This window comes from Guillardia theta (assembly GCF_000315625.1).
Source record: "Guillardia theta CCMP2712 unplaced genomic scaffold GUITHscaffold_48, whole genome shotgun sequence".
NCBI lineage: Eukaryota > Cryptophyceae > Pyrenomonadales > Geminigeraceae > Guillardia > Guillardia theta.
Genome location: NW_005434626.1, coordinates 3,135 through 26,036, shown reverse-complemented (window position 1 = coordinate 26,036; position 22,902 = coordinate 3,135). Strand labels below are relative to the sequence as shown.

The 22,902-nt window shown below is 55.0% G+C and overlaps 7 protein-coding genes across 7 annotated transcripts; 4 read left to right on the top strand and 3 right to left on the bottom strand.

Annotated features, from left to right (window-relative positions):
- Positions 1-472: 472 nt before the first annotated feature.
- Positions 473-6,015, bottom strand: GUITHDRAFT_110795 (hypothetical protein; the record flags this gene model as incomplete). Its single annotated transcript, XM_005829993.1, has 21 exons — positions 473-538; positions 666-789; positions 888-978; positions 1,146-1,215; positions 1,332-1,397; positions 2,194-2,257; positions 2,503-2,624; positions 2,964-3,039; positions 3,318-3,361; positions 3,661-3,722; positions 3,776-3,890; positions 4,126-4,214; positions 4,268-4,323; positions 4,583-4,631; positions 4,758-4,809; positions 5,000-5,063; positions 5,217-5,324; positions 5,438-5,511; positions 5,559-5,831; positions 5,880-5,935; positions 5,982-6,015. 21 exons carry the CDS (start codon positions 6,013-6,015, stop codon positions 473-475), a joined length of 1,755 nt encoding a protein of 584 aa, XP_005830050.1.
- Positions 6,016-6,631: 616 nt separating this feature from the next.
- Positions 6,632-8,518, bottom strand: GUITHDRAFT_153344 (hypothetical protein). Its single transcript, XM_005829992.1, has 9 exons — positions 7,931-8,518; positions 7,765-7,880; positions 7,595-7,719; positions 7,408-7,543; positions 7,204-7,269; positions 7,052-7,155; positions 6,905-6,998; positions 6,797-6,857; positions 6,632-6,723 (listed from the first exon to the last, which is right to left on the bottom strand). The coding sequence occupies exons 1-9, from the start codon at positions 8,046-8,048 to the stop codon at positions 6,692-6,694; spliced, it is 852 nt and encodes a 283-aa protein (XP_005830049.1). The 5' UTR covers positions 8,049-8,518; the 3' UTR covers positions 6,632-6,691.
- A 398-nt stretch (positions 8,519-8,916) lies between these two features.
- Positions 8,917-9,930, top strand: GUITHDRAFT_153343 (hypothetical protein; the record flags this gene model as incomplete). The annotated part of the gene is made up of 4 exons (XM_005829991.1): positions 8,917-9,468; positions 9,521-9,568; positions 9,618-9,683; positions 9,790-9,930. Coding segments are annotated over exons 1-4 (536 nt in total), but the record flags the coding sequence as incomplete, so codon positions are not given.
- A 140-nt stretch (positions 9,931-10,070) lies between these two features.
- Positions 10,071-10,793, bottom strand: GUITHDRAFT_110792 (hypothetical protein; the record flags this gene model as incomplete). The annotated part of the gene is made up of 1 exon (XM_005829990.1): positions 10,071-10,793. The coding sequence occupies one exon, from the start codon at positions 10,791-10,793 to the stop codon at positions 10,071-10,073; it is 723 nt and encodes a 240-aa protein (XP_005830047.1).
- Positions 10,794-11,515: 722 nt separating this feature from the next.
- On the top strand, positions 11,516-12,639 carry GUITHDRAFT_153342 (hypothetical protein). Its single transcript, XM_005829989.1, has one exon. It carries the CDS (start codon positions 11,698-11,700, stop codon positions 12,601-12,603), a length of 906 nt encoding a protein of 301 aa, XP_005830046.1. The 5' UTR covers positions 11,516-11,697; the 3' UTR covers positions 12,604-12,639.
- Positions 12,640-13,473: 834 nt separating this feature from the next.
- GUITHDRAFT_73417 (hypothetical protein) lies at positions 13,474-14,558 on the top strand (the record flags this gene model as incomplete). The annotated part of the gene is made up of 3 exons (XM_005829988.1): positions 13,474-13,997; positions 14,052-14,208; positions 14,271-14,558. The coding sequence occupies 3 exons, from the start codon at positions 13,474-13,476 to the stop codon at positions 14,556-14,558; spliced, it is 969 nt and encodes a 322-aa protein (XP_005830045.1).
- A 3,650-nt stretch (positions 14,559-18,208) lies between these two features.
- Positions 18,209-22,127, top strand: GUITHDRAFT_110789 (hypothetical protein; the record flags this gene model as incomplete). Its single annotated transcript, XM_005829987.1, has 3 exons — positions 18,209-18,739; positions 18,786-18,917; positions 18,978-22,127. The coding sequence occupies 3 exons, from the start codon at positions 18,209-18,211 to the stop codon at positions 22,125-22,127; spliced, it is 3,813 nt and encodes a 1,270-aa protein (XP_005830044.1).
- Between the last annotated feature and the right edge of the window lie 775 nt (positions 22,128-22,902).

The window sequence follows — 22,902 nt, the reverse complement described above, 5'->3', positions numbered from 1 at the left end:
GCTCTCCTCCCCTGCCCTCTCTCTACCTTGTTCCTTCACTCCCTTCTTGGTTCCTCACTTCCTCCTCTGCCTCCTGTTTGATTTCTCTCTCACTTGAATTCTTCCGCGCTCATCTCATCGCCGGACCTCCATGCTGTCATGATCTGACTTCAACCCTTCAGTTGCTCACACCGATGTTGACCATCTCCTGCCAGCATGAGAAGGTTGACTGGCACAAGCTGAAGCCGCACGATCCCCTGCCCCACGGGAACTACGGCTCGTACGAGTACTGCCCGGACGACATGTACCAGGCTGTTGCTCCTCGTTGGAGTGTTTGAATGGCGACGATGGAACGAAATGTTGGAGGTAGCAGGGAGGTGTCTGGTTGGTTAGCTGCAGCTTCACCCTCTCATCATATCTTTTGTTCTCACTTCTTGTAAATTTACTTTGCTGGTTGGATGCTGCTGAGCGAAGGCTACGTAGGGATATATCCTCAGTCCCCGTTCATCATGTTGGTTATCGCCTCCGTCTTGGGCTCCTCAGCAAAGACAGCAATGGGCTAGAATCAAGGAGGTCAGAGGAGGTAGAGGAGGAAGTGACGTTATGAGTATAGTGTTAAAGGAGCAGGGAGCAGGGAGCAGGGAGCAGGGAGCAGGAGGAGCTGATTCGGCAGGAGCAGGAGCCACCTGGTAGGATTCGCCGGTGCGTTCGTCGGGTGTAGTCGTTGTTTCTCTCTTGAATAAGGTCCAGAACGGCGAGTTTGCCATGTTCATTCGCAAGGCTCCTTGGATGGGGAACATGAAAGTCGTACTGCTGAGAGGTCAGGTGGAGGAAGACGAAGGGAGGAGGAGGAGGTAGGGGAGGAGGAGGGGAGAGGTAGGAGCAGAGGCAGGGAGCAGAGCTCAAACCCGGTGTAGAGGAGGCGGAAGTGAAAGATCTCGCGGAAGGAGGCGGCAAACGCGATCCGCTGAGATCTTCCTTGGACAGACATGACGTTGCCTGTGGGGAGGAAGTGAGGAGGGCGGGCGGAGGAGGGGGAGACGCATGCGATGATGCGGTGGAGGATGAGCAGGACGAGGACACAGGGGACAAGCAGGAGGAGGTGAAGGAACAAGAGGCAGTGCGATGGAAGAGAGAGAGCGGAAGCAGAGGCGGAGGAGAGTCACCGGAGCTGGGACGATCCTTCAAGCGCGGGTTGATGAGGATGACGGTCCTCTTGGGCCCAGCAGCCTCCACCTGCCGCCACTTTGAGATGCTACAAGGAGGAGAGGGGAAGGGGGAACGCGGGGGGGGGCAGGATGGGGCAGGGGAGACGGGTGAGAGCGCAGGAGGGGAAGGGAGGGCGGAAGCACCATCTGACTGAGGGGCTCGTAGACGGAGGCGCCAACCATGCTCTGAGGAGCGATGATGATGAAGACCTGAGACGAGAGGGGTCACCGTCAGGAGTCGGAGGGAGAGGGAAGATGGGGTTGTACATCATCCTCCTCCTCGACTTGCTCCCGGCCCACCTGCGCAGGGTTTGAGGTTCATGCCGGGTAGGAGGAGGAAGCGATCGAAGAGGAGGAAGTCGAGGATGAGACTGCAGAAGAGGAGGTGGGTGAGGGACAGGGGGGTAGAGTAGGGTGGGAGGAAAATGAGGGCAACAAGCAGAGGAGGAGCCGAAGCAGCTGGTGGAGGAGGGAAGAGGAGGAGAAGGAGCAGAAGAAGGAGAAGGAGGAGAAGGAGAAGGAGCAGGAGAAGGAGAAGGAGAAGGAGAAGGAGGAGGAGAAGGTTACCTCTCCAAATGCAACTCGTCCTTCCTTGTTACCAGCAATCGCAATTTCTCCAGTTCGTCTATTGATGATATCCTACGACATATTATTGGAGGAGCAGACAACGAGAGATCGGAGGAGGAGGAGGAGGAGGAGGAGGAGGAGGAGGAGGAGCCCAGATTCTGGAGAGGTTACTTTAAACGCTGTCAAGAGGAACGAGGAGGAATTGAGGGAAAGCAAGTTATAGAACAACTGAAGATTTCAGGGTGGAGGACAAGGGAAAAAGAAACACGAAGACAAGGAGGAGAGTGGAGGTCGGAGCAGCAGAGAAGAGTAGGAGGTCGGAGGAAGAGAGAGGAGTAGGAAGTCAGATCAGGAGAACGTTAGAGGAAACGATGGGAGGAGAGGGAGGAAGAGGGAGGGGAGGGACAGGAGGAGAGGAGATGCGCTATGCTGGCCTCACATTGATCAGGAGCCCCTCGTACATCTCTCCTGGCCTTGCCTGCCAGTCCATGCTCTCCATCACCCTGCGTGAGAATGGCCATCAGGAGGAAGCACAAAGTCGGGAGAGGAGGAAGACCAGCAGGAACAAGAGACGAGCAGCAGGAGGAGGAGCCGAAGGATAGGAGAAGAGGAGCAGCAGGAGCAGGCGCAAAACAAGAGCAGGAGGAGCAGGAGCAGGAGCAGGAGGAGCGCAGAATGTGCAGGAGCAGGAGGAGTGCAGGAGGAGCATGAAGAGCAGCCGGGATAGAGAAGGTGAGGACAAGGAAACCTCCGCATGCCGTTGAGCATGAGCGGCATGCCGGTAAAGATTCCTTCCCCTAGCGACCCTTGAATGCAAACTTTGACTCTCCTCCCCATCACAACCCCGACGCGGATAGCGATCTCCCGCACCTGACGAGGACGAGGAAGAGGTGAGAGGAGGAGATCTGCCAGGGAGAGGAGGAGGAGGAGGAGGAGAGGAGGAGGAGGAGGAGGAGGCAGGATGCAATGAGGGTCGAGGTGAACACGGAGGGGAGGAAGAAGTCGATGGCGCAGAGGGAGGGAGGTGAGAGAAGGAGGGATCCAGTGAAGGAGGTGAAGGAGACGAGGGAGGGAAGAGGCAGGAGGCAGGCGGGAGGGAGCGAGGGAGCGAGGGAGCGAGGGAGCGAGGGAGCGAGGGAGCGAGGGAGCGAAGGAGGGAGGCAGGAAGGGGGGGGAGGTTGCAAGAGATCGTGCGGCTTTTCCTCTCACCATCTCGAGCATCGTTCCAACGCGGAAGGAATCCATCTCCGGGTTGAGCTCGGGGGGGACGCACTCGATCTTGAGCCTTGAGGAGACATGAGGCCGAGGAAAGAGCGACGATGACAATGATGAAGATGATAGAGATGTTGAGCAGGAGAAGGAGCAGCAGCAGCAGCAGCAGCAGCAGCTGCAGCAGCAGCAGCAGCAGCAGCAGCAGCAGCAGCAGCAGCAGCAGCAGCAGCAGCAGCAGCAGCAGCACCAGCAGCAGCACCAGCAGCAGCAGCAGCAGCAGCAGCAGCAGCAGCAGCAAGAAGGGAGCATCAGAAGAAGGGATCGGAGGAGGTCAAGAGAGGGAGGAATCACCTGCCAGCGCAGGACTCAAGAAACCTGGAGTCCTGAAGAGCGACCTGAAAGGAATCAAAGGGTGACGAGGAGATGAATCGAGTGAGTCGAACTAGGCAAGAGCAGGAAAGAAAAGAGGAGGAGAACACCAAGGGAGAAGTAGGCAAGGAGGAGGCAAGTGGGGAGACGAGAAGGACTGGGGAGGAGAGTTGGAGGAGGAGGAGGAGGAGGGACAGAGAAGGAGGAGGGACAGAGAAGGAGAAGGAGGAGGCGGAGGAGGAGGGCAAGGATGGAGTGACAAGGAAGCTGCGAGATGAGGAGAGGGAGGAGAGGAAGGAGGAGGAAGAGGAAGAGAGAGACTGACTTGAACGGCATCGCAGACGTCTCGGTAGAACCATTCTCTGATCTCAGTGTTGCAGGGGATCTCTGCGGCAGAATCGTCAGCCCCATCCCCAGCTCTCATGGGCCTGCAGGCTGACCGTTGAGGAACAAGTGGTCGGGGACGGACCAGCCGCGGGACCCGACGGGCATGGAGAGGATGGAGGCGGTCGATCGGAAGAGATCGCAGGACTGCAGGAGCTCGATGATCCTCATCTGAGAGAGCAAGGGAAGGAGGCGCCGTCAGAAGATTGCCCTCCCTACCTCCCTCCCTCTTCCCTTGTCCTCTCTCCCTCCCTTGTCCTCTCTCCCTCCCTTGTCCTCTCTCCCTCCCTTGTCCTCTCTCCCTCCCTTGTCCTCTCTCCTTCCCTCACCTCCCTCACCTCCCTCCTCCTCTCCCTTCCCCCCCTCCCCTCCTTCTCTCTCTTTGCTCACTCCCTTCTCTCCTCACCTTCAACGAGTCTGCGTCATCGCACGTCTTGCCGTCCAGGTAGTCAACTTGCATCTCCTGCTCTTCCTCCGCCTCCTTCCCGAAAAAATCTTAACAAGTCCCGTCAGCAGGGGGAAGGTGAAGGGCAGCTAGTCAAGCTCACTCGTCCTGACTACGACCGAGCGGATTCTCATGTGGCTGTTAGTGATGTCGAGCAACCTTCAGGAACAATCTCATTCTGCTGTCAGGAGGAGAGGAGGGGAGAGGGAGCACAGCAAGCTAGGACGAGGAACTGAGGAGGAACACCAGTTGAGGTATAGTTGGAGGTAACGAGAGGGGGAAGGGGAAGGGGAAGGGGAAGATGCTGGCTGTGACGATAGCTCAGGGAGATGGCGAGCAGCAGCAGCAGCAGCAGCAGCAGCAGCAGCAGCAGCAGCAGCAGGAGCAGGAGCAGGAGCAGCTTTCAAGGCTATCCAACCTTCCGCTCTTGATTCTGAAGGAGCCGTTCATCCAAGCATTCGCCTTCTCTGCCGTCGCAGAAATTCAGCGGGCGGATGCCGCTACCTCCCTCCTGCCTCCTGCCTCCTGCCTCCTGCCTCCTGCCTCCTGCCTCCTCCGCTCCTGCCTCCTGCCTCCTGCCTCCTCCCTCCCACCAGCCGTCTGTCTCGTCGCCTCATGGTGCCGCATCACAATCTCCGCAAGCTCCTGCCGAGACGAGGAGGAGGAGGAAGCGTCGTGGTCAGTCAAGTCAGCAGGGGGGGGGGGGGGGTGCGGGGGGAGCGAACCTTCTGGTGCCTGTCGTTCATGAAGGACATCACCTCCTCCTTGATCTTGCCTCTCCCTGTCAGACTCCTCCTCCTCCTCCTCCTCCTCCTCCTCTTCGCGCTCCGCTCACCTCTTCCAGTGGCTGCATGTTCAACATGGACTGGTGCAGGAGAGCCTCGCTGTCCACTCTCAGCCTGTCATCACATGGTGACATCCCCTCACTAACCGCTCCTGGCCTTGTCGCTTCTTCTCTCCTCTTGACTCCTCTACCCTCTTCTCCTCTCGTCTCTCCTCCTCACTCTGCTGTGTCCTCAAGTTCTCAGTTCCCCTCCTCCCCTTGTCTTCACCTCTTCTCGAGGCCTTGCATGCTCTTGACACGAGCTCGGATGTCTCCCTTGCTCGCCTCCTCCGCGCCTTCTTTCTCCTTCTTCTGTCGCTCATATTCGTCGATTAACCTGCACATTCAACTTGTCATTTCTAATTTCCCTACCCCCTCTCCCCCTCCCCCTCCCCCTCCCTCTCCCTCCTCCCTCCTCCGTGCTCCTCCCTGCTCTTTTCCTCTCCTCACCTGCTTTCTCGCAGGTCCTGACCAGCAACAAAATTCTTTTCTTCCGCTCTCCTCGCCGCATCCTTCATCGCCACCTTGTTCCTCGTCATCGCGATGCGCCTTCTCAAACCTCCACCTCCACCTCCTCCGCTTCCTGCCTCTCCCGCTCTTCCCTCATCCTCCTCAGCGCCTCCGGCTCATCCATGTCGAACGCAGCCTGACGTGATCGCATCGCGGCGTTCTGCTGTCTCTTGGCCGTGTTTTCGGTCTGGGTTATGGCGTCGGGGACGCGGGAGCTGGCTGCCTTGCTGAGAGACTCTCCTGTCTCCTTCCATCCCGCCCTCGCCTTGTCCTCAAACGGGTCCAGCCCTTTCTTAGCCAGCAGGCATGCCGATCCACGTTTGCCAGCGCATACCTTGACAGCAGCGTCACTGCCCGCCCGGTACCAACAGTGTCTGCAGACCTGCCCGACACCAAGGGCGTGAGGAGGACAGTGGAGCTGCCGGGCTGCCGGGCTGCCTGCATGAAGCTCAGCCTCTGAGGTTCGAGACGAGCGATCGCTGACCTCCGATGGAAGGAGCAAACGCATGTGCAGACATGCTCAGGCAAACGAGGCAAAGGACGCCCCTGCTGATCATCGCCGAAGATGCTCGAAGCTCTGTCTGGTAGCACGTCAGGACGAGGAGTTTGAGAGAATGACCAGGGAAGCGAGTACAGGGTACAGCGAACTTCAAACAGATCGCAAAGCTCGATGGAATCAAACACATCTTTTCACTTCATTGCACGATGGCTCCCTTACCACCACAAACAAGCATATTGGATGTAGAACTCTCCCTCTCCCTCTCCCTCTCCCTCTCCCTCCCTCTCCCTCTTCCCCTCCCTCTCCCTCTCCCTCTCCCTCATTGAGATTCTTTCTTCATTGACTTCTTTCGGATCCCGGCTGTGTTTATATGACATCGTACCCTGACCCCCATAATACATATCGAAATGTGGGGTATAAAAGGTGGTCGGGGACGCAAACTGATGTAGGAAGCACAGAGCAGGAAACACGGGAGACAGGACAGAGGGTAGAGGGCAGAGAGAGGAGGAGAACAGAAACAGATTATTGAGCTTGAGCAACTCAGGGAGAGGGAGGAAGAAGGGGCAGCGGCAACGGGTTACGACAGGACGAGTGTTCGCCCAGGAATCGCTGTTTTCGCCAGCAATCCCTTTGGATCTGAGCATCATTGCACAAAAATGTCGATTCATTTTACAAGGAATGTTCATGAGGTTGATTCAGAGATGATTTCGAGATGGATCAAAAACTCCTGGACCCACCCGAGCAAGCAAGATCGAGGATGACGAGTCAGTAATCGCACATAGTCAGGCTCATTCGCATACCTCCAGGCCTTGTTTCTCGTCTGATTATGCAGGCCCACCAGATGGCGAAGATTTCAAGCACCTGGCCGGTGCCGTTCAGAGGGGAAGAGAGCGCAGGAAGGGCGTCACCAGGGTCAGCAAGCAGGCCACCGCCACGGGGGTCCCGACACTTGAGAGGAAGCCGCTGACACACTTCTGACTGGACGTGCAGTACTTGGAGTTCCTGACGATCAACTCAGACTGTCCGCTTGTGGTGTGAGCATGACGGTCAATTACCCAAAGTCGCACATGTTGTTTGCTGTACAACAGTTGACGGGCATCCGCGATGACGTGTCGGTGTCACAAGTCCCGTTCCAGGCGCACGCCGGGAAGTGAGTGACCTGGGGTGGCGGAGGTCAAGGAGAGGAGGATGTGCGGGCAAGTATCACGCTGCGATCAGCCCTTGTGCTGTTGGCTATGTAACAAGCTTGGGGAAGGAAATCCCTAAGGAACTCCTGCATCAAGTTGAGAAGAGGATACCATCGAGATGAGAAAGGTTGCGAGGAGGAGAGGTAGAGGAGAAAGAAGGAGAAGAGAGGTGGAGGAGGTGCAAGGTAGAGACAGAGAGCGAGCAGTAGGTGCGCAATTATCACCCAGTCGAAGTCCTTGTACTGCGTGTCGAAAAGCTGCATCATGACATCGGGTATGCGGTCCATACCCGACACCAGAGCCGCAGCAACCCCGAAAGAAAACTGCAAGAGTAGTACGAAGGAGATCGCAAGGATGTATCTGACAAGACCGCCCATCAATGAAAGTGTTTTCCGCGCTCCCCCAACTCACCCGCACAGCCACGGGGCTTTGTGCCTGATCGCGCCTATACATCCCAAGACAGATGTCACGAGGGAGAAGACTCCAACAGCAATCAGTCCGGAGGCAGGAGCATAGAAGTACGCCGGCAGCAGCGTCTGCGCATGCATGAATCCCTCTACCACTCCACAAGCACAGCAAACCCGTCCGGTGGAACAATCGCAGGAAGGGAGAGACGAGGAGCATTCGCGAGCCTGGCAGTTGATGGTCTTGCATTCGACGGAGCAGTATCTGTCGATGGCCTGCTGGAAGAGTTGACCTGGAACGTTCAATATCATCGAGCAGCAAGGGCGACAGGTCAAGTCGCACCATGGGATAAAGTGACCGCACCCACGATAATGAAGACAAATCCAAGAAAGAATATTCCAATGTTGATGAGAATGAGGTGTCGTCTGGCTGCCTTTGCGCCGCAGAGCGGTGTTGCCATGCTGCAAAGAAAGTGAGACAACGATGTTCTGCAACCATTTACATGGCACTGGGGAAGTAACTGATTTCGGGCATCGGTTCGATCTTCGTTAGAAGATAGGTTTCAAAAACGGTCGATGAACAAGATTGAAATTGTGGTTGGTGTCAATCGGACTCATTACATTGATAGCATCAAGGCATGATGGTTCAACCCATCAAATAGAAAGTCTGGTCAAATGGACTTCAACTTTGCTTGACAGGATACAAAGGAGAGGTGGACACGGTGCATGCTTGGGATGCATGGATCCAGAGAAGATGCCAGAGATGCAAGTCATGCAAGCATGGAAACACTGCGTCGAGATGTCGATGATAGGGGCATGGAGATGGCATGAGCAAGGATAGAATGCGAGGCGCGCTGCTGCAAAGGGGGCAAGCTGCCCGTGACCATGAGTCAGCACTGGTCCAACATGGCGGAGGAGAAGAGGACTCGTATAGGAAAGGGATGTCCAGGGGAGAGGAGATGGAGGCTGAAGATCATATCAGGGTGAGGAGGAGGACAGGTCGAACAGATCCAGGAAGCCGGGCCTTCGTGCATGGACAACGCTGCCGTGTTGGGCATGTGATAGCAGTCTGAAAAGTGATACAAATGTTCTACGGTAGGGGTACTAAAAAGATAGGGTATGGGATACTAATGGGTAGGTGATATTTTTTTATACCCCCACTTTGACTTTATCAGCGAGCTAAAATACCCAGGTACTGACTCAATCAAAAGGGTAGGGGTACAAAAAGGTATGGTGGGGTTATTGAATTTTGATTGGACTACGGGGTGGTGTGACAGCTGTATTGAGCCTGATTTCAATCGAATCCAAATCAACAGAATCGCGCGATTCGCCGGATCTCCAGCGCCATGGTGGGGATGGGGAGGGAAGAAAGTCCATGTTCGTCGAAGATCCTCTTCCTCCCTGCCCACCACAAGCTTGTCTCATCACGAAAGCCTGACTAGGACTCTGTTGACACATCGGAAGCCTCAGCTCCTGATCTACTTGGAGCTTTCACCCCCTGCAAGCATGTCAGGACGGAAGTTGTTTGCCATCTACGTGATCAGTTTGGTGAAGCTAGGTGCCCAATCGAATATGCCGATGTACATCGATGGTTCCAACACACATTGCTTTGTCTCCTTGAGCCCCTTGCGGGGTGGTGATTCATCGCAGTTCTCGTCAGGGGAGGTCAGTTTCGATTACAGTCAAAGTTCGCAGCACGAGGATAGTTCTTCATTCGGCGTTGTAGACCAGAAAGCCTTCTACGAGTTGGCTGGGTTGAAACAGAATCCTTTTGGCAAGATCTGGCACACAAAAGCGTGGAGAAGGAAGATAAAGGAAAAGAAGATGTACAAGGAGGCAAAGCGAATACAAGATTTCGACGATTCTGGTCCGACGGAATGTGTACATCTGAATGAGATGTAATTGGATTTCATACTGATGTTGTTTCTCCTAGATCATTCCTAAGGAAGATATTGAATACTGGAAGCAGAGGCAACATCTGGTTACCGTTGCGTCAAATTCGTACCGAAGAAATGAGTGTTTGTGAACAGATCCCCGAAGAGGTAATCGAGAGATTCAGGAGAGCCCACATTCTGCACGAGCTAGAGAAAGAGAAGGTGAGTTTTTTTGCATGGATGTGCTGTGTGTTAAGGTGGAGAGAGGGGGGAAGAGTGGCCGGAGGGGGGGGGGGGCGACCTTCATCATAGTGACCCAGCATTGCAGGAGGAGTCATCCGACTACCCAGATTCGAGTGAAATCTTTGAGGTGGAAAAGATAGGGAAAGGCGATGAACAACACATCGAAGCATGGAAAAGGATGATACAGCGCTGTAAGCAAGAAGATGAAAAAGGGTTGAACAATATCATGGCATTCTTCCCTGCTTCTGTGATATTTTCGGAACCCCTTCACGATGGTAATGAATCGATGCAACTGTACGCATGCAAACTAGAAAGCAAGGGAGAGAGGGAGGGAGGGAGGGAGGGAGCAAAAAAGGTATGAGTGCTTCACAGAGTAGGAGCGGATATCCCCTCTTCCCTGCAGTAGTTGAGAAACATGCGCGCGGTCTCTCTGTTGGATTCGTTCCTGTCCTTGATCCTGCGTTGACACTCAGCAAGAGTGTTTCTGAACTCGGCGTTTCCACTGTCGGATGCCACCGCTTGCCGCAGATCTGCTCGCGCATCATCTAGCGTAGGAATCCCAAGACGGCAACGGCCACGGACAAAGAATGCCGCACCGTTGGTCGGATTGCAGCTGATCGACTTTGTGGCAAGTTTTGCCCCCTGTGCGTACTGCTCCAACTGGTACATGCAGCGAGCAGCATTCAGGTAGAGGGCTGCCAGCAGCTCCTGCGTGCTAGCGTTGTCTCCTTGGGTTTCGATCAGCCTCAACTTGCTCTCAGGGACGTTGTCATGATCGTCCCCGCAGTCTAGCATTATGTCATAGGTGCCATCACCATTCACACAGCTCACGATCCCTTCCATCTGTAACCCGCCGTCCTGAACCGCCATTGTTATCTTGGAACCGCACTCGAATTTCGATTTCTGAGCTGGAGAACTAGTCTCACTCGCCTTCTTCGCCTTCGATTCCAACATCGCAATCCCTCTTGCATAGAACCCGAGAGCTTTCTTCGCTTCATGAGCTTTGAAAGCCACGTTGCCATCTCTCTTCATCTGCTCTGCTGTGTCTCGTCTCTCTTCATCCTTCGCATCTTCAACTGACCGCAGCATCGATGGAGTTACCTCCCCCTCTTCGTCGAAGCATTGGGAATAATCTAGCGGCATCATGGCAACATCACTAGCCGGCCCGCCTAAGGGTATTATCACCCCACCCCACCAAGATTGTACCATTCCAGGGCAGGGTGGGCGTACTAGCTTACAGGAGTACTGTTTATTGGGGGTGGGGGTGACATTTGGCCTGTGTATAGGGGGTAGGGTTATTTGATCTCTGTGTGTGGAAAGAGGAAATGCGGGGTGGAAAAGAGCCAAACGGGTGGTCGTCAACCAATTCTTGTAGGTAGGGTGTGTCATTAGGGGGGTAGGGGTGGATGTCTTTGGTTCCTGGGGGTCCCAAATAAATGCGGTTGGCTCGATGCTGACCAAGGACATCCATATAAAATTATTTAAAGTTTATTACGAACAATAAAAGTCAGCAAGAGTAAACTTTAACCAATTTCAGTAAACTACAAAGTATATTGTAATGTCCCTTTTAATTTTTGTCTTTTTTGGGGCTGCCAAGCATTATTTCGAAAAACTTTATGGTACAAGCAAAAACGGTGCATTAAAAATGCAATTGAACAACAACATAAACAATATAGTTCATAAGCAATCATGTATAGACTATTGAAATAAAAACATCGTTGTTATTGTGCAACTCTCCCCAAAAAAACAAACCAAACCGTTTTGGCTGCGCCTTCGTTGCTACGCTGATTCCCTCACACAAACAGAGCATACTCTCTGAACATCTTCTTCGCGCCTCTATCCTCTATCCTCCTGCTCATCATCCCGTCACCTCCTCCATTAGAAGCGCTCATCACATTTTCATGGTTTGGAAGGGATTCTTCTGAAGTATGTATACATGGTCACAGAATTAACAACAGGTCTGAAACACTCTTACTCGCTTTTAAAGGCCGACATGCCTAATGCAACAATGATGAACGAAAATTGCATTGAAAAACTCATGAGGAGAAGATCAGATGGAATGTTTTTTTCTAAAGACCTTCTCACATCGAAAGTGCGCAGCAAAGACCAGCATTCTCCACACACAGGCAGTTTCAACAGGTCTGCATCTGAACAACACAGGGAGGACGAGCATTACAAAAGGTTGAGATCAAAGAGTGTGTGTGTGCTCGGCTGTCCGCACTGGGACAACGGTCAGATCAACAATCGAAATCAATCTTTGCTTCATGTCAACTCCATTTCCCCGGCTCCAGACCTTCAGGGCATCGGGACGCTGCGGAATTCACCAGGGGACAGCAGCAAGTACCGTCGGAGGAACAGCGCGAGCCCCATGTTCAAGAGTGTGGTGACTCAGCGCAGAGAGTCTCCGACTGCCTTCGCTGGGAAGGCCTACAGGCGAGCGAGCACGTCGTTCGAGCTGTGCAAGGGGCCGCAGCTTGATCACAGCGAGAAGGAAAACGACGAGTCGAACCACATTCCGAGCATGCTCTTCTCTGTACAGTCTTGTATCTCGCCCCCGCCGCCTTGCCACTCTCTCCAGGTGATCGCCAACGGGATCCTGCCGAGCTCACATCCGAGACAGTCCAGCCTGTACGCTGTGGATGTAAAGCATTACTCCCTGGCGCATTTGATGCCCAGGAACCGAACAGACTGGGCGGCGCTCGAATGTGAGGACGTTGAGGTAGCCGATAGGAAGGCGACTGAAATTTTCAGACGGATCGCTAACTCCAGGTCCGGGAAGTCCTTCAACGATGGCAGTCTCAGGCCGGGGGCAAGGAGCAAAGGCTCAGCGCCGGAGGACTTGTCCGTGTTCGACTTTGATTTTATACATATTGTAGAAGAGAAGAATGTTGATGTCTAATGGGTTTTTGTATCTAAATAAATTGATTTCATGTCTTGTCGGGCTGAGAGTTATTTGTATATCGAGATCGTGAATGACTGTCTGTGGAAGCTTGGCCCTGTCACAAGGCAGTTCATGCGCATTGACGCTCGTGGAGACTCCAAGGTAAGGAGGATGCTCATGCCCTAGGTGTCATGCGATACATCTTTCAGGGGGGTTCCGATCACTTTTTCAGTGACTCCTGAGCTATAACGAGACACGCGTTCTGCCTTCTGAATATTAATCAATGCCTCCTTCCTTCAGACACAAACTCAATTTGCGCCTGCTTTGCTTGGCAAGATCGAGAGCAAGGACATGAGCGGGTATAGACTGATAAGAGCATGGTTCGTCGTCACCCTTTCAAAGCTCTCAATTCCGGCAATTTCATCTTCTCCCTATCTCAGATTATCTACCGCAACGTCTCTCGTCTTCCGAACAATTGGCAAGCTACTCTGCCTTCCTCTTACCTCCCCTCCCCTCCCCTCTCCTCTGATCTCCTCTCCTCTGATCCCCTCCCCTCCCCTCCCCTCCCCTCCCTCTCTCCTCTCTCAAAATTTTTCCGGGTCCAACAAAGTACTGATTCCCTCAAGACCACCCCCACCCCCTAATCCTCCCTCGCCTACCCCACTCCACCCTCCGTCATATTCCGTTCTGACCATCGTACCCAGGCCACTACCCCTACCCGTTAGTGGCATACTACCCCTACCTCCTCCTCAGACCCAATTAGACATCGATGCAGCTCCTGAGAGGTTAGAGCCGAGAAGAGGAGGAGGAGGAGGAGGTGAAGGTGAAGGAAGAGGAGAGGTAGGAGGAGGTGAGAGGAGGAGGAGGAGAAGGATGTTAAAACCACTTATGAACTGGTTTCCTTCCTCCTTCAAAGAGACACAGGACCAAGGTGCTCAGTCTCAACCCTGTCCTCCGCAAACAACTAGCTGGAGGGTAGGAGGAGGATCGGCTTCAGTCCATGCCGTACTCCAGGCTTTGAACGATGGGAACGGACAAGTGGACGTCTGGGGTCAGGGGTTGAGCGATGAGGAGATCGCGACGTTACTGGAAGAGGTGAGAAGGAGAGACGACGTGAAGGTCTTGGAGCTGGGGAGGAACAAGGTCGGCCCAAAGTCCATCATCGCTCTTCAAGGACTCGTCGCCTCCTCCCAGTCGTTGACCAGCTTGCGCTTGAGCGGCTGTCTCCTCGGCGACGGGGGAGTGCATCGGGTGTCACATGCGTTGGAGGAGGGCGGCTGCTTACGGGAGCTGTTCCTGGACTGCAACAGGGCGACGGACGAGAGCGCGCATGCTTTAGAGCGAATCCTCCTCTCCTGCTCCATGCTGACGTCGATGAACGTGGCGAATAACCTCCTGACGTCGAGTGGGATGTGCGGCCCTCCCATCGTCTCGTGGTGCTGGGTGGTACTGACGGCTGCACGCAGAGCACACGTCGTGAAGGCGCTGAGAGAGAGCAAGAGGAGCGTCACTGCTCTGAACCTGAGGAGAAACTCCATCTGTGACAAGGGGGTGCACGCGATTAGCCAGCTGTTGAAGGTGAAGGGCTGCCCCCTGACTTGTCTCGACATGGCTGAGAACCAGGTTAGCGGCGCCCTGACGGCACGGGGCTCGCGAGTATGCACTGCGTGACATGCGAGCGGCAGGTGTGCGACAAGGGAGCTCTGTTCCTCGGGAAGAGCTTGAGCGTCAACGAGTCGCTGCAGGAGCTGTTTCTGCACGGCAACCACCTTGAAATAGAGGGTGTCCGAGCCATGGGGCAGTACGTCGGCAACAACTCCACCCTCCTCCGTGTCACCCTGACGTCGGCCGAGGACACGGTCGATGTGCAGGTGGGAGACAGCTTCCTTGCTCTTGCCGTCCTGACGGGGGCTGATGAGAGCAGCACTTCCGCCTGTCCCCGTCGATCACGCTGGACTATCAGCATGTCATGAACGCCGTGTTCATCACCGAGCTGCTGAAGCAGAACCCGAACCTCAAGAGGCTGGACAACCTCAACATGGTGGGACCCACACCTGATGGCTGAAGTTGCTGACGCCTCGCAGGGGCTAAACGATTCCAACTCCTCTTCCCCCAAGACCCCGGGCGCCTCCTTTGGAGCTCCGACGAGCCTTGGGCTAGGCCCCGTTTTCTCCCCCGCACTGAATCCTCCGGCCACTCAGAAGGATCCAGGGAACGAGATGAGGGAGAGCGAGAGGAGAGAGTCGCAGACCTGCCGACAATGGCCCCACAAGTGCATCGATCGCACCACAGGGACGAGGCTGCTGCACCAGGAGAGGAGCGTCAAGGAGGTTGGCCAGGCGTCTCACAGTGGAGGGAAGACAGGGAGCGAGAGCGCGAGAGGCCCGGCTCACAGCCTGCACAAGACCAACATCTGCCACCTGATCCGGAACATGTCGAACCCGGTGAATCAAGGTGGCTCCGTGACTTCAGCCCTCGCTCCCTTGCAATCTGACGCTCCTACCAGGTCCGGTGGCCCTTCACGCACACCACGCGGGGTCAGTGTATAGCCTGACGCTGCTCAACGACGAGCCTCCTTCCTTGAAGACAGTGCTGAGCGCGATCCTCCGGCACTTTGAGGTCTGCGACGAAGATGTCGAGCTCTACTACCTGGAGCTGCGCGAGGAGTCTGGGGCAAGGAGCATGCTGGAGCATGACCAGGACTTCAGGCTGTTGTGGAGCACTTGCATGGACCAGAGGCAAGACATCCAAGTTGAGCTCAAGAGAAGGGAGGACGTTCGGGTCTGGCGAGCCCCGGAGACCCGGCACCGTGGGCGGGAGTTCAACCGCAGCGACAACATGAACACCTCTAGGACCTCGATGGCTATCAGGAGGAAGCTGTACGACGACTTCCTGAGCGCCGATGGCAGCTCAGACAACGGCGTGTCTCCTCGCAACGTCTCCTCCAACCTTGAGCACGCGACCTCTGCCCTCCCTCAGTCGCCCCAGGGCGCTGACGATCGAAACCGCCCTCACGAGGGCCGCGCAAACATCTCCCTCTATCCCTCCAAGAAGACTAACGCTATTCAGGCGTCAGGGCTGACTCAGGATGATAGGGCTTCGACGACGTCGGGAAGGAGGCAGGAGGCACAAGCCAAACACGATGAGCCTACCGACGACGCGCCGCCTGCCTCACTTGTCAGCATGCAGGCTGGTGGGGGAGTATTCGAGGAGCCTCTCCTGTACCCGTCAAGAAGGCTCAGCCCTCCGTCAGAGTGGAAGGCCTAGCTTGACTAGCTTGACTGGCTTGACTAGCTTGGCCAGCGTTGCGCCTGGTCGCTCAGTCAGTATCAAGAGCTCCGGTCTTGTTCAGCTTCAACCGGTACGCCAATGCAAGGATCATCAGAGTGAAGAGCTGGCAAGGAAAATGTCCTCGACCACAAGTAAGAGCAGTGCGGCGGCCCGGAGAATGGTACGTGGAAGGGAAGTTGGGGAGGACTGCAAAACTTCTGAGCATTTTGGAAAGAAGGGGGGGAATGAAAAGGAGGGGATGTGTTGGGGGGGTTGGACGGGGGCGGCCAGGTGAATGCAGAGAAGAGAAGAGAAGAGAAGAGGTCGTATGTGACTCATCGGAGTGGGGAGGGGGATGTGGTACCTAGAAATGGCAGCAGACTTCGAAAGAACGAGTTTATTCAAGATCCAACAGGTGCTCATTCTCATGGATGTCTTTTCGGCTCATCACATGAATCACTCGCTGTTGTCTCCTTGCTCTCCGAAGATCTTCTGAGCAAAACTCTGCCATGCCCTCCTCTTCCTGAGAGAAGAGCAGGAAAGGAGGAGCTTGGGGGAATGGCAGGAGTCAGTCCGATTTCTCTTCATTGAGGCTAAGATTGCAACTTACTGCGAAGTCAACCAGCCAGCCATGGAGGGAGGCAATGAGTTTGGCGGTGCTGGCATTTGTCAACAAATCCCTCTAATGAGATAGTCCCAGATGACGCATGCGAACTTCAAGTAGATCCTTACACATGGCAAGCATCTCGCGCATTCCTCCTACTTCTCGCCGAGCATGGCCGGCGAGCCTTTGACATGACTTGCTCACTCGTCATGTCTTGCACTTGCAACTTCGGTCCGTGATGTCTGGCATGCAGGCGGTCTAATCTTGTCATGGCATACAGCTCAGCCCTGTTGAACAGCCTTTGTGCCGAACAGACCCCGTGGCCTCACCCTCCCATCCATGACTCGCTTCATCGTCGTAGCCCAGCACAGCTGCTGCATCAATCCTCTTTGAGTCTCGTCTGTCTGACCCCTCCTCTCCTCCCCGACCGCGGCCCATCTCTCCTCCCGACCATCTCCTCCCGCTACGACAACAGCTGATATTTTTAATTTTAGTCGGTGGGGGGTGGGGTAAGGCTCGTGACGAACTGAGCGAGTAGACATTAGAGGGTAGGGGTAATATCCCTTAAGGACGGGGGTATTCAGGCTGGAATGCAGCAGGAGAGAAGGGGGTACGTCATCACCGGAGTTGAAGATGCGTTGTAGATTCCGGGGGTGGGTAGTGTAAAAATCAAGATATCATAAGTGTAAACTTTTTTTGGGACATGGGGTGGGGTCGTGACAATTTCAGAGCTTAAAAAATAAAGGCCTTCACCCCTCTTTGTTCACTCAAAAGTACCCGTACTTGGAGAGCCCTAACCAGCCCCACCCAGGTGGTACGTCCCCCTGCAAAGTCGCTGACTGGAAAAAATATTTTTCAAAGGAATCTTCATGAAAAATAATCTTTTCAAGATGGTTTTTATTACTGTAATATTAAAGGTAAAGTATGTACCGTGGGGTGGGTTGTTTTGTGGTTTGTGAGGGGTGGTGGTGGTAATTCGTATTAAATTGACAGGCAAACTCCATGGGGTTTACCCTTCCCAGGACCGGTGGGTAACACGTAACCAAAACGGATCCTCAAGGTTCAGCAAGGGGTACTAGTGTCGACCGGTGCATGTGAGTCTACCTCAGTTGCCCGTCAACCAACCACCGGTACTATAGGGGTAAGAGGGTGGGTAGCAAACGGTAAAACCATATTTGATATACAAGAGGATTATTATAAAAGGGGTAGTACAGACGTGAACTGGGGAGAACGGGGGAGCACGGGTGTGGGTGGGGTGGTCTCGTTCTTGGTTCTTCAGAGCCATGACCATGGGCGCGGCAGGGAGGAAGGGGTAGGGCGGAGGGAGAGAGAGAGGAGGAGGAGGAGGAGGAGGAGGGAGAGATTTGACAAATAGATGTCGTGGAGGAATGACGAGGGTAGTTGGCAGGGATTAAGGCTTCCAGGTGATGATTGTGGGTATCAGAGAAGGATTGAAGGGCCAAGATAACCGAAGGAACTTGGGAGGGGAGGGGGGCGGGGGGGGACAACAGAAAAGGTAGTAAGGAATGTGTTGAAGGGTTATGAAAACCCGTTGGACATGGATAGGACATTGGAAGAAGTTGTCACCGACAAGGTCATGGTGTCAGAGCTGAGCGGGCATAATGGGACTGAGTGGCAAAGGGGATTTTGCTCTCTATGATCGTGGGACTCAAGCTGCACCAGAAGTGATGCAGCTGTGAGTCGGGTGGTTGTCTTGTCGTGGGGTGGGTAGAGGGCGTCTGTCTTGCCATGCTCAGCGATACGATTTCAAGAGCCTCCGCGGAGGATGCAGGCATTGAACCGGAAGAGGACACGAGTTATGGGATCCGGCTGTTTCAGAATGACTCGGCCATCTTTGTGATCAACCGTGCGTCCTATGTGCATGCCTTTGTACGGCTGCACACGCAGCTCCCTGGGGGCTTCATGGGTCTGGAGCTGAAGAAGAGGCTCGCCTATCAGCATGAGCCGACCCTATTCCTGTACTCCTGGGAGCCGATCACGGCGTTCATGTCTTCTAAGATTGGCAAAATCTTTGCATTCGTCATGTCTGTTCCATGGATGGCAGTACGGATACATGAAATCACTGCTCTCCGATCCCAAGGCCTGTACATCGCCGATTCGACCGCCTACCACATTATTCAGAACCCCAACGAATTGAGGGGGGACCGCGCATGCGGTTGGGGCACCCGTCTGGAGTTGCTGAGCCGGCTGATCCCCCCGGTTGCCTTGCTCGTTGCGTTGGTTTGCTCCGTCTTGCAGAGAGCGCACCTGTCTAGGAAGGTGAAGCGGAGCATGGGTGGAGGTCTTGTCTGACGCAACGGAGCAGGTCTTTGGAGTGATGGGGATACTCGACGCTGTTGTTTGCCTCTTGATCTTCCTGCAGTTGGAATTGAACGCTGAGTACAAGGAAACTCTGGCTGGAACGCCGTCGTTTCTCTTCCTAGTCGTGGCTATCAAGGTGAAGTCAAAACACTTCTCTCCTTTTGTTTGTCTGCGGCATGACTGAATGTTTTGGCAGGACGTGCTTCTCTTCCCTTGTCCACTCCTCTTCAGTGAGTCGAACGTGGTAGAGCTGAGCATACTATCATGCCTCATCTACTTCTTCGCTTCGCTAGCATGGATCGTTTCCTATCAGTCCATCGTTGCCGTTTTCCTGCTTTTTGCTTTCCTCGGACTCCGGCAAGTTTTCAAGAGGTGGGCGGAGCATTCGATCAGAGAGGACTTCAAGGTCTTCACGAGCAAGTGGGGAGAGATACTCGATGAGAACCAGGAGGCCGTGCAGCGTTTGTGTGACCGAACCAACAACGTTGCTACAACTAGTGCTAGTGTCGCAGAAGTGGAGGAGAACGAGTCGCAACGGCTCTGCTGGACAAGCTGGAGATCGCAGCTTTGCAGGATGTTTTGCCTGACCCCATGCACACCCTGTCTCCCCGTGAGTGTACATCAGGAGCCAGCCGGCATCCAACAACGATCGGTGACGGGGATCATCCAGAATCTTGACCAGTTGTATGCGCAAGCAATCCTTGTGGAGCCTATTTTCAGAGAGAAGGCCCATGTGCATGCAGCAGAGACCAATGGGATGATACCAATACGAGCACATCGCAATCAGCCCAGAGAGTATCAGCGCGTTGATGAGATCATGGGCAACGAAGACTTGAGGGAAAGCTACGAGTGGCCCAAGATCAAGAATGTGGACAGAGCGATCGAGAAGGTCCTCTATCTGTGTAACGGGGAGTCGTCAAGGCTCTTCGACGTGGTGCGGCAGTGCATCGTCTTCGAGCGGCTCGAGGACCTGTGCGAGTGTCTGGAGCGGATCCTGGGAGACCCCGAGATCGTGGTGATGAGGATCAAGAACAGGCTGGACCCGAGCTTCGACGCGCGGACGACGGGGGGGTACAGGGACGTGGCGGTGAACCTACGGGTGGTGACGGAGAGGACGAGGGAGCTGGGGGTAGCGGGGCACGTGTGCGAGCTGCGGCTCGCGATACTGGGAATGCAGGCGCTTTCGACTCAGGAGAGGCGGCTGCGATACCGACGAGTGAAACACATAGTGAGATACGACAGGGGATGGGTTGGGAGAGAGAAAGTCCATTTGATGGTGAACCTCATGCAGAAGACAAAGATGTCCTTCATCAATGACTACTTGAACCAATTCGCAACCAGACTCTTCTCGACGGATCAGCGACGGCAGTCAGACACTCTCTTGCAAACCCGCGAAAGGGAATCTGACCTGCATTTTTTGTTCCTTACCGAGATGAGCAAGTATCCGGGAGGAGTGATGGATCAGAAGCTGAATAGCATCGTGGGAGGGATCCAGAACACGATGACTTCGAGCATCATTTTCTCTTCAAACCCCGTCAGGAACGCGTTGCAGAAGAAGATTACGCAGGCAACGCTTATCCTTGCGGCAGCCTTCCTCTTCTACTTCTACGTTACCCCCGATCACATGAGGGGATTCTTAAAAAACAACGCTTCCTCCGTCCACGTAGGACGGATGCAAATACTGGAATTTCGCGACAAAGTCGTCCGCAACTTCATCCCCGCAACTTCGGTATCAAACTTCACCCTCGTGTACGACAGTTGCAAGAAACACTATCCGACCTCGTTTAAGGATGCCAACACCACTCGCTACTTCTTCTTCTCCTTGCCAGCGCTGTCGAACGGCTGGCGTTTCACCCTCGACAGCAACGAGCAACTGGCGGGTCTTGACCCGGTAGCTTTCAAGTTTGACATCTTGGACTCACCGATCGATCTTGGCGTCGACCCCCTCGATCTGCCAGCAGCGTCGTGGAAGGAGTGGACGATATTTTCATGTGAGTCGACCCCGAGTGCGGAAATCTGCAACGATCCCTCGGGTCTCCGGGGGAGAACGTTGGAGTTCACGGTTCAGCTTCGGGCCATGTACATAGCATCCACCGTGTTTGTATTCTTTCAACCGTTCGCCTGTGTCGGGGCAGTGGTGACGGCAAGGCTGGGCTTCCAGAGTCTGCCCAAGACCTTGTTTGCTTCGCTCTTTCACGTCGTGGGAGTCTGGGAGATCCTGCTCATCTTCATCGGCAACTTCGACAGGATTGGAACCAGAATAGCCTCCTTTTTCTGGGGGACCGGCGACTTCACCTTCGGCCTGGTGATCGAGCTGCAGGAGAGGTACATGATGACTGTCCTGCCGTTCTACTGCGCGTGGACGGGGATCGGGGGCTCAGCATCCTCTTCGAATCTGTACAGGAACCCCGTGAGTGAGGATCAGTTCGGCTACAGCAACTTCATCCTCATGATCACTGCCCTCTACTTCCATGCTGGCAGAAGATTCCATCTGTTCAAGGCCTCCAGGAATATCAAGATAGAGCAGCGCAAGTACAACGACCTTTGGAACTCCCTCTGCTCCAACGAGGAGAACAGGCAGGCCTTGCAGCGCATCTCCGAGCTTGTCGCGCTACACCGCGTGCCTAACAGGGTCATCCAGAGCCGAGTGCACGACCCTTCCTGCCTGCTGGAGACATGGTCACTTCCTCTCGACTGGATGAAGAGGAGGAACTCCAGGAGCGCTCTGTCCAAGAAGGGGGTGTGGAAGATGAGCCAAGACACAAAAGTCGAGTCCCTGGACCAGCTGTACGCACAAGCAGTCTTCGTCGAGCCCATCTTCCGCAAGAAGGTTCAAGACTTTGCGGCCGCGTCCAGGGGCTCTTTCCCCTCCTCCCTGCTGGCATTGGACGGGAGGCTGGAGTGCATCATTTGGAAGGACGCGATGGAGGACGAGAACCTCGCGCAGCAGGTCCGATGGGCGCCGATCAAGAGCGTGGACCGGGCGGTGGAGAAGCTCGTGCGATCCTACAACAACGACGTGTCGAGGCTGCTGGACGTGGTGCGGCAGTGCATCGTCTTCGAGCGGCTCGAGGACCTGTGCGAGTGTCTGGAGCGGATCCTGGGAGACCCCGAGATCGTGGTGATGAGGATCAAGAACAGGCTGGACCCGAGCTTCGACGCGCGGACGACGGGGGGGTACAGGGACGTGGCGGTGAACCTACGGGTGGTGACGGAGAGGACGAGGGAGCTGGGGGTAGCGGGGCACGTGTGCGAGCTGCAGCTGTTGATGAAGGAGTACATGGACCTGAGGACGGCAGAGGGGCACAAGCGATATGTATCCTACAGGAACCTGCGCTGCGAATGAGCCGTCCGGCGGGGCCACTGCCAGGGAGACGAGTCAGTTGACTTGATATTTTTTATACTATATGAACCGGCGGTTCTGAGAGTTCTGCCGCATTTGTCACAACCGTCCCCGGGCCTACTAAGATAATTTGATTCAGCCTGTGACGTCCGGGTAAGCCCCCCCGCGCAACGGTAGGCTGCTGGTGATGATCAGTAGCCGGCTTAGCCACTCAGATCACTGACGGTCATGTGGCATTGCGACTCAGTCCTTCGGACTGAGCCTCGGAGCGGCCCCCCCGGGGGCCCCCGAATATACTGAGGCCGCGCTGTGACTGGTTGCCGCGCCAGGCTGAGGACCCAGTGCAAGTGTTTAGTGCAGAACTCCGAACGCGGTTACTAAGACCAAATCACAAACCGTCAAAGGAGACAAAGTAGTGTAACGCGTTGGGGGCCTAAACTTGCAGTGGCAGTCACGGCCGCCCGGCCGCCCGGCCCGGCCGCGCGCCCGGGCCCGGCCCGGCGGGGTGGTTTGCCACGAGGAGTATGAGGGTGATGATGCCTTACAAAGTTGCGACCGGTTGGGAATCCATGCGGAGCTGGATTAGCGGCGCATGGGGCGCAATGGCAGCGACAGCAGGAGGAGGAGCTGCCGTAGCAGTGGCGTCAAGATTCATGGTGGTAAGACAAGATGAAGTTGGCAGCGAGATGAGGGGGAGATGCTGGAGGAGAGGAGGCAGGGAGAGGCGGGCAGAACGGGGGATAGGTGGGTCTAAAGTTTCTTCAAGCATCGTTACTAG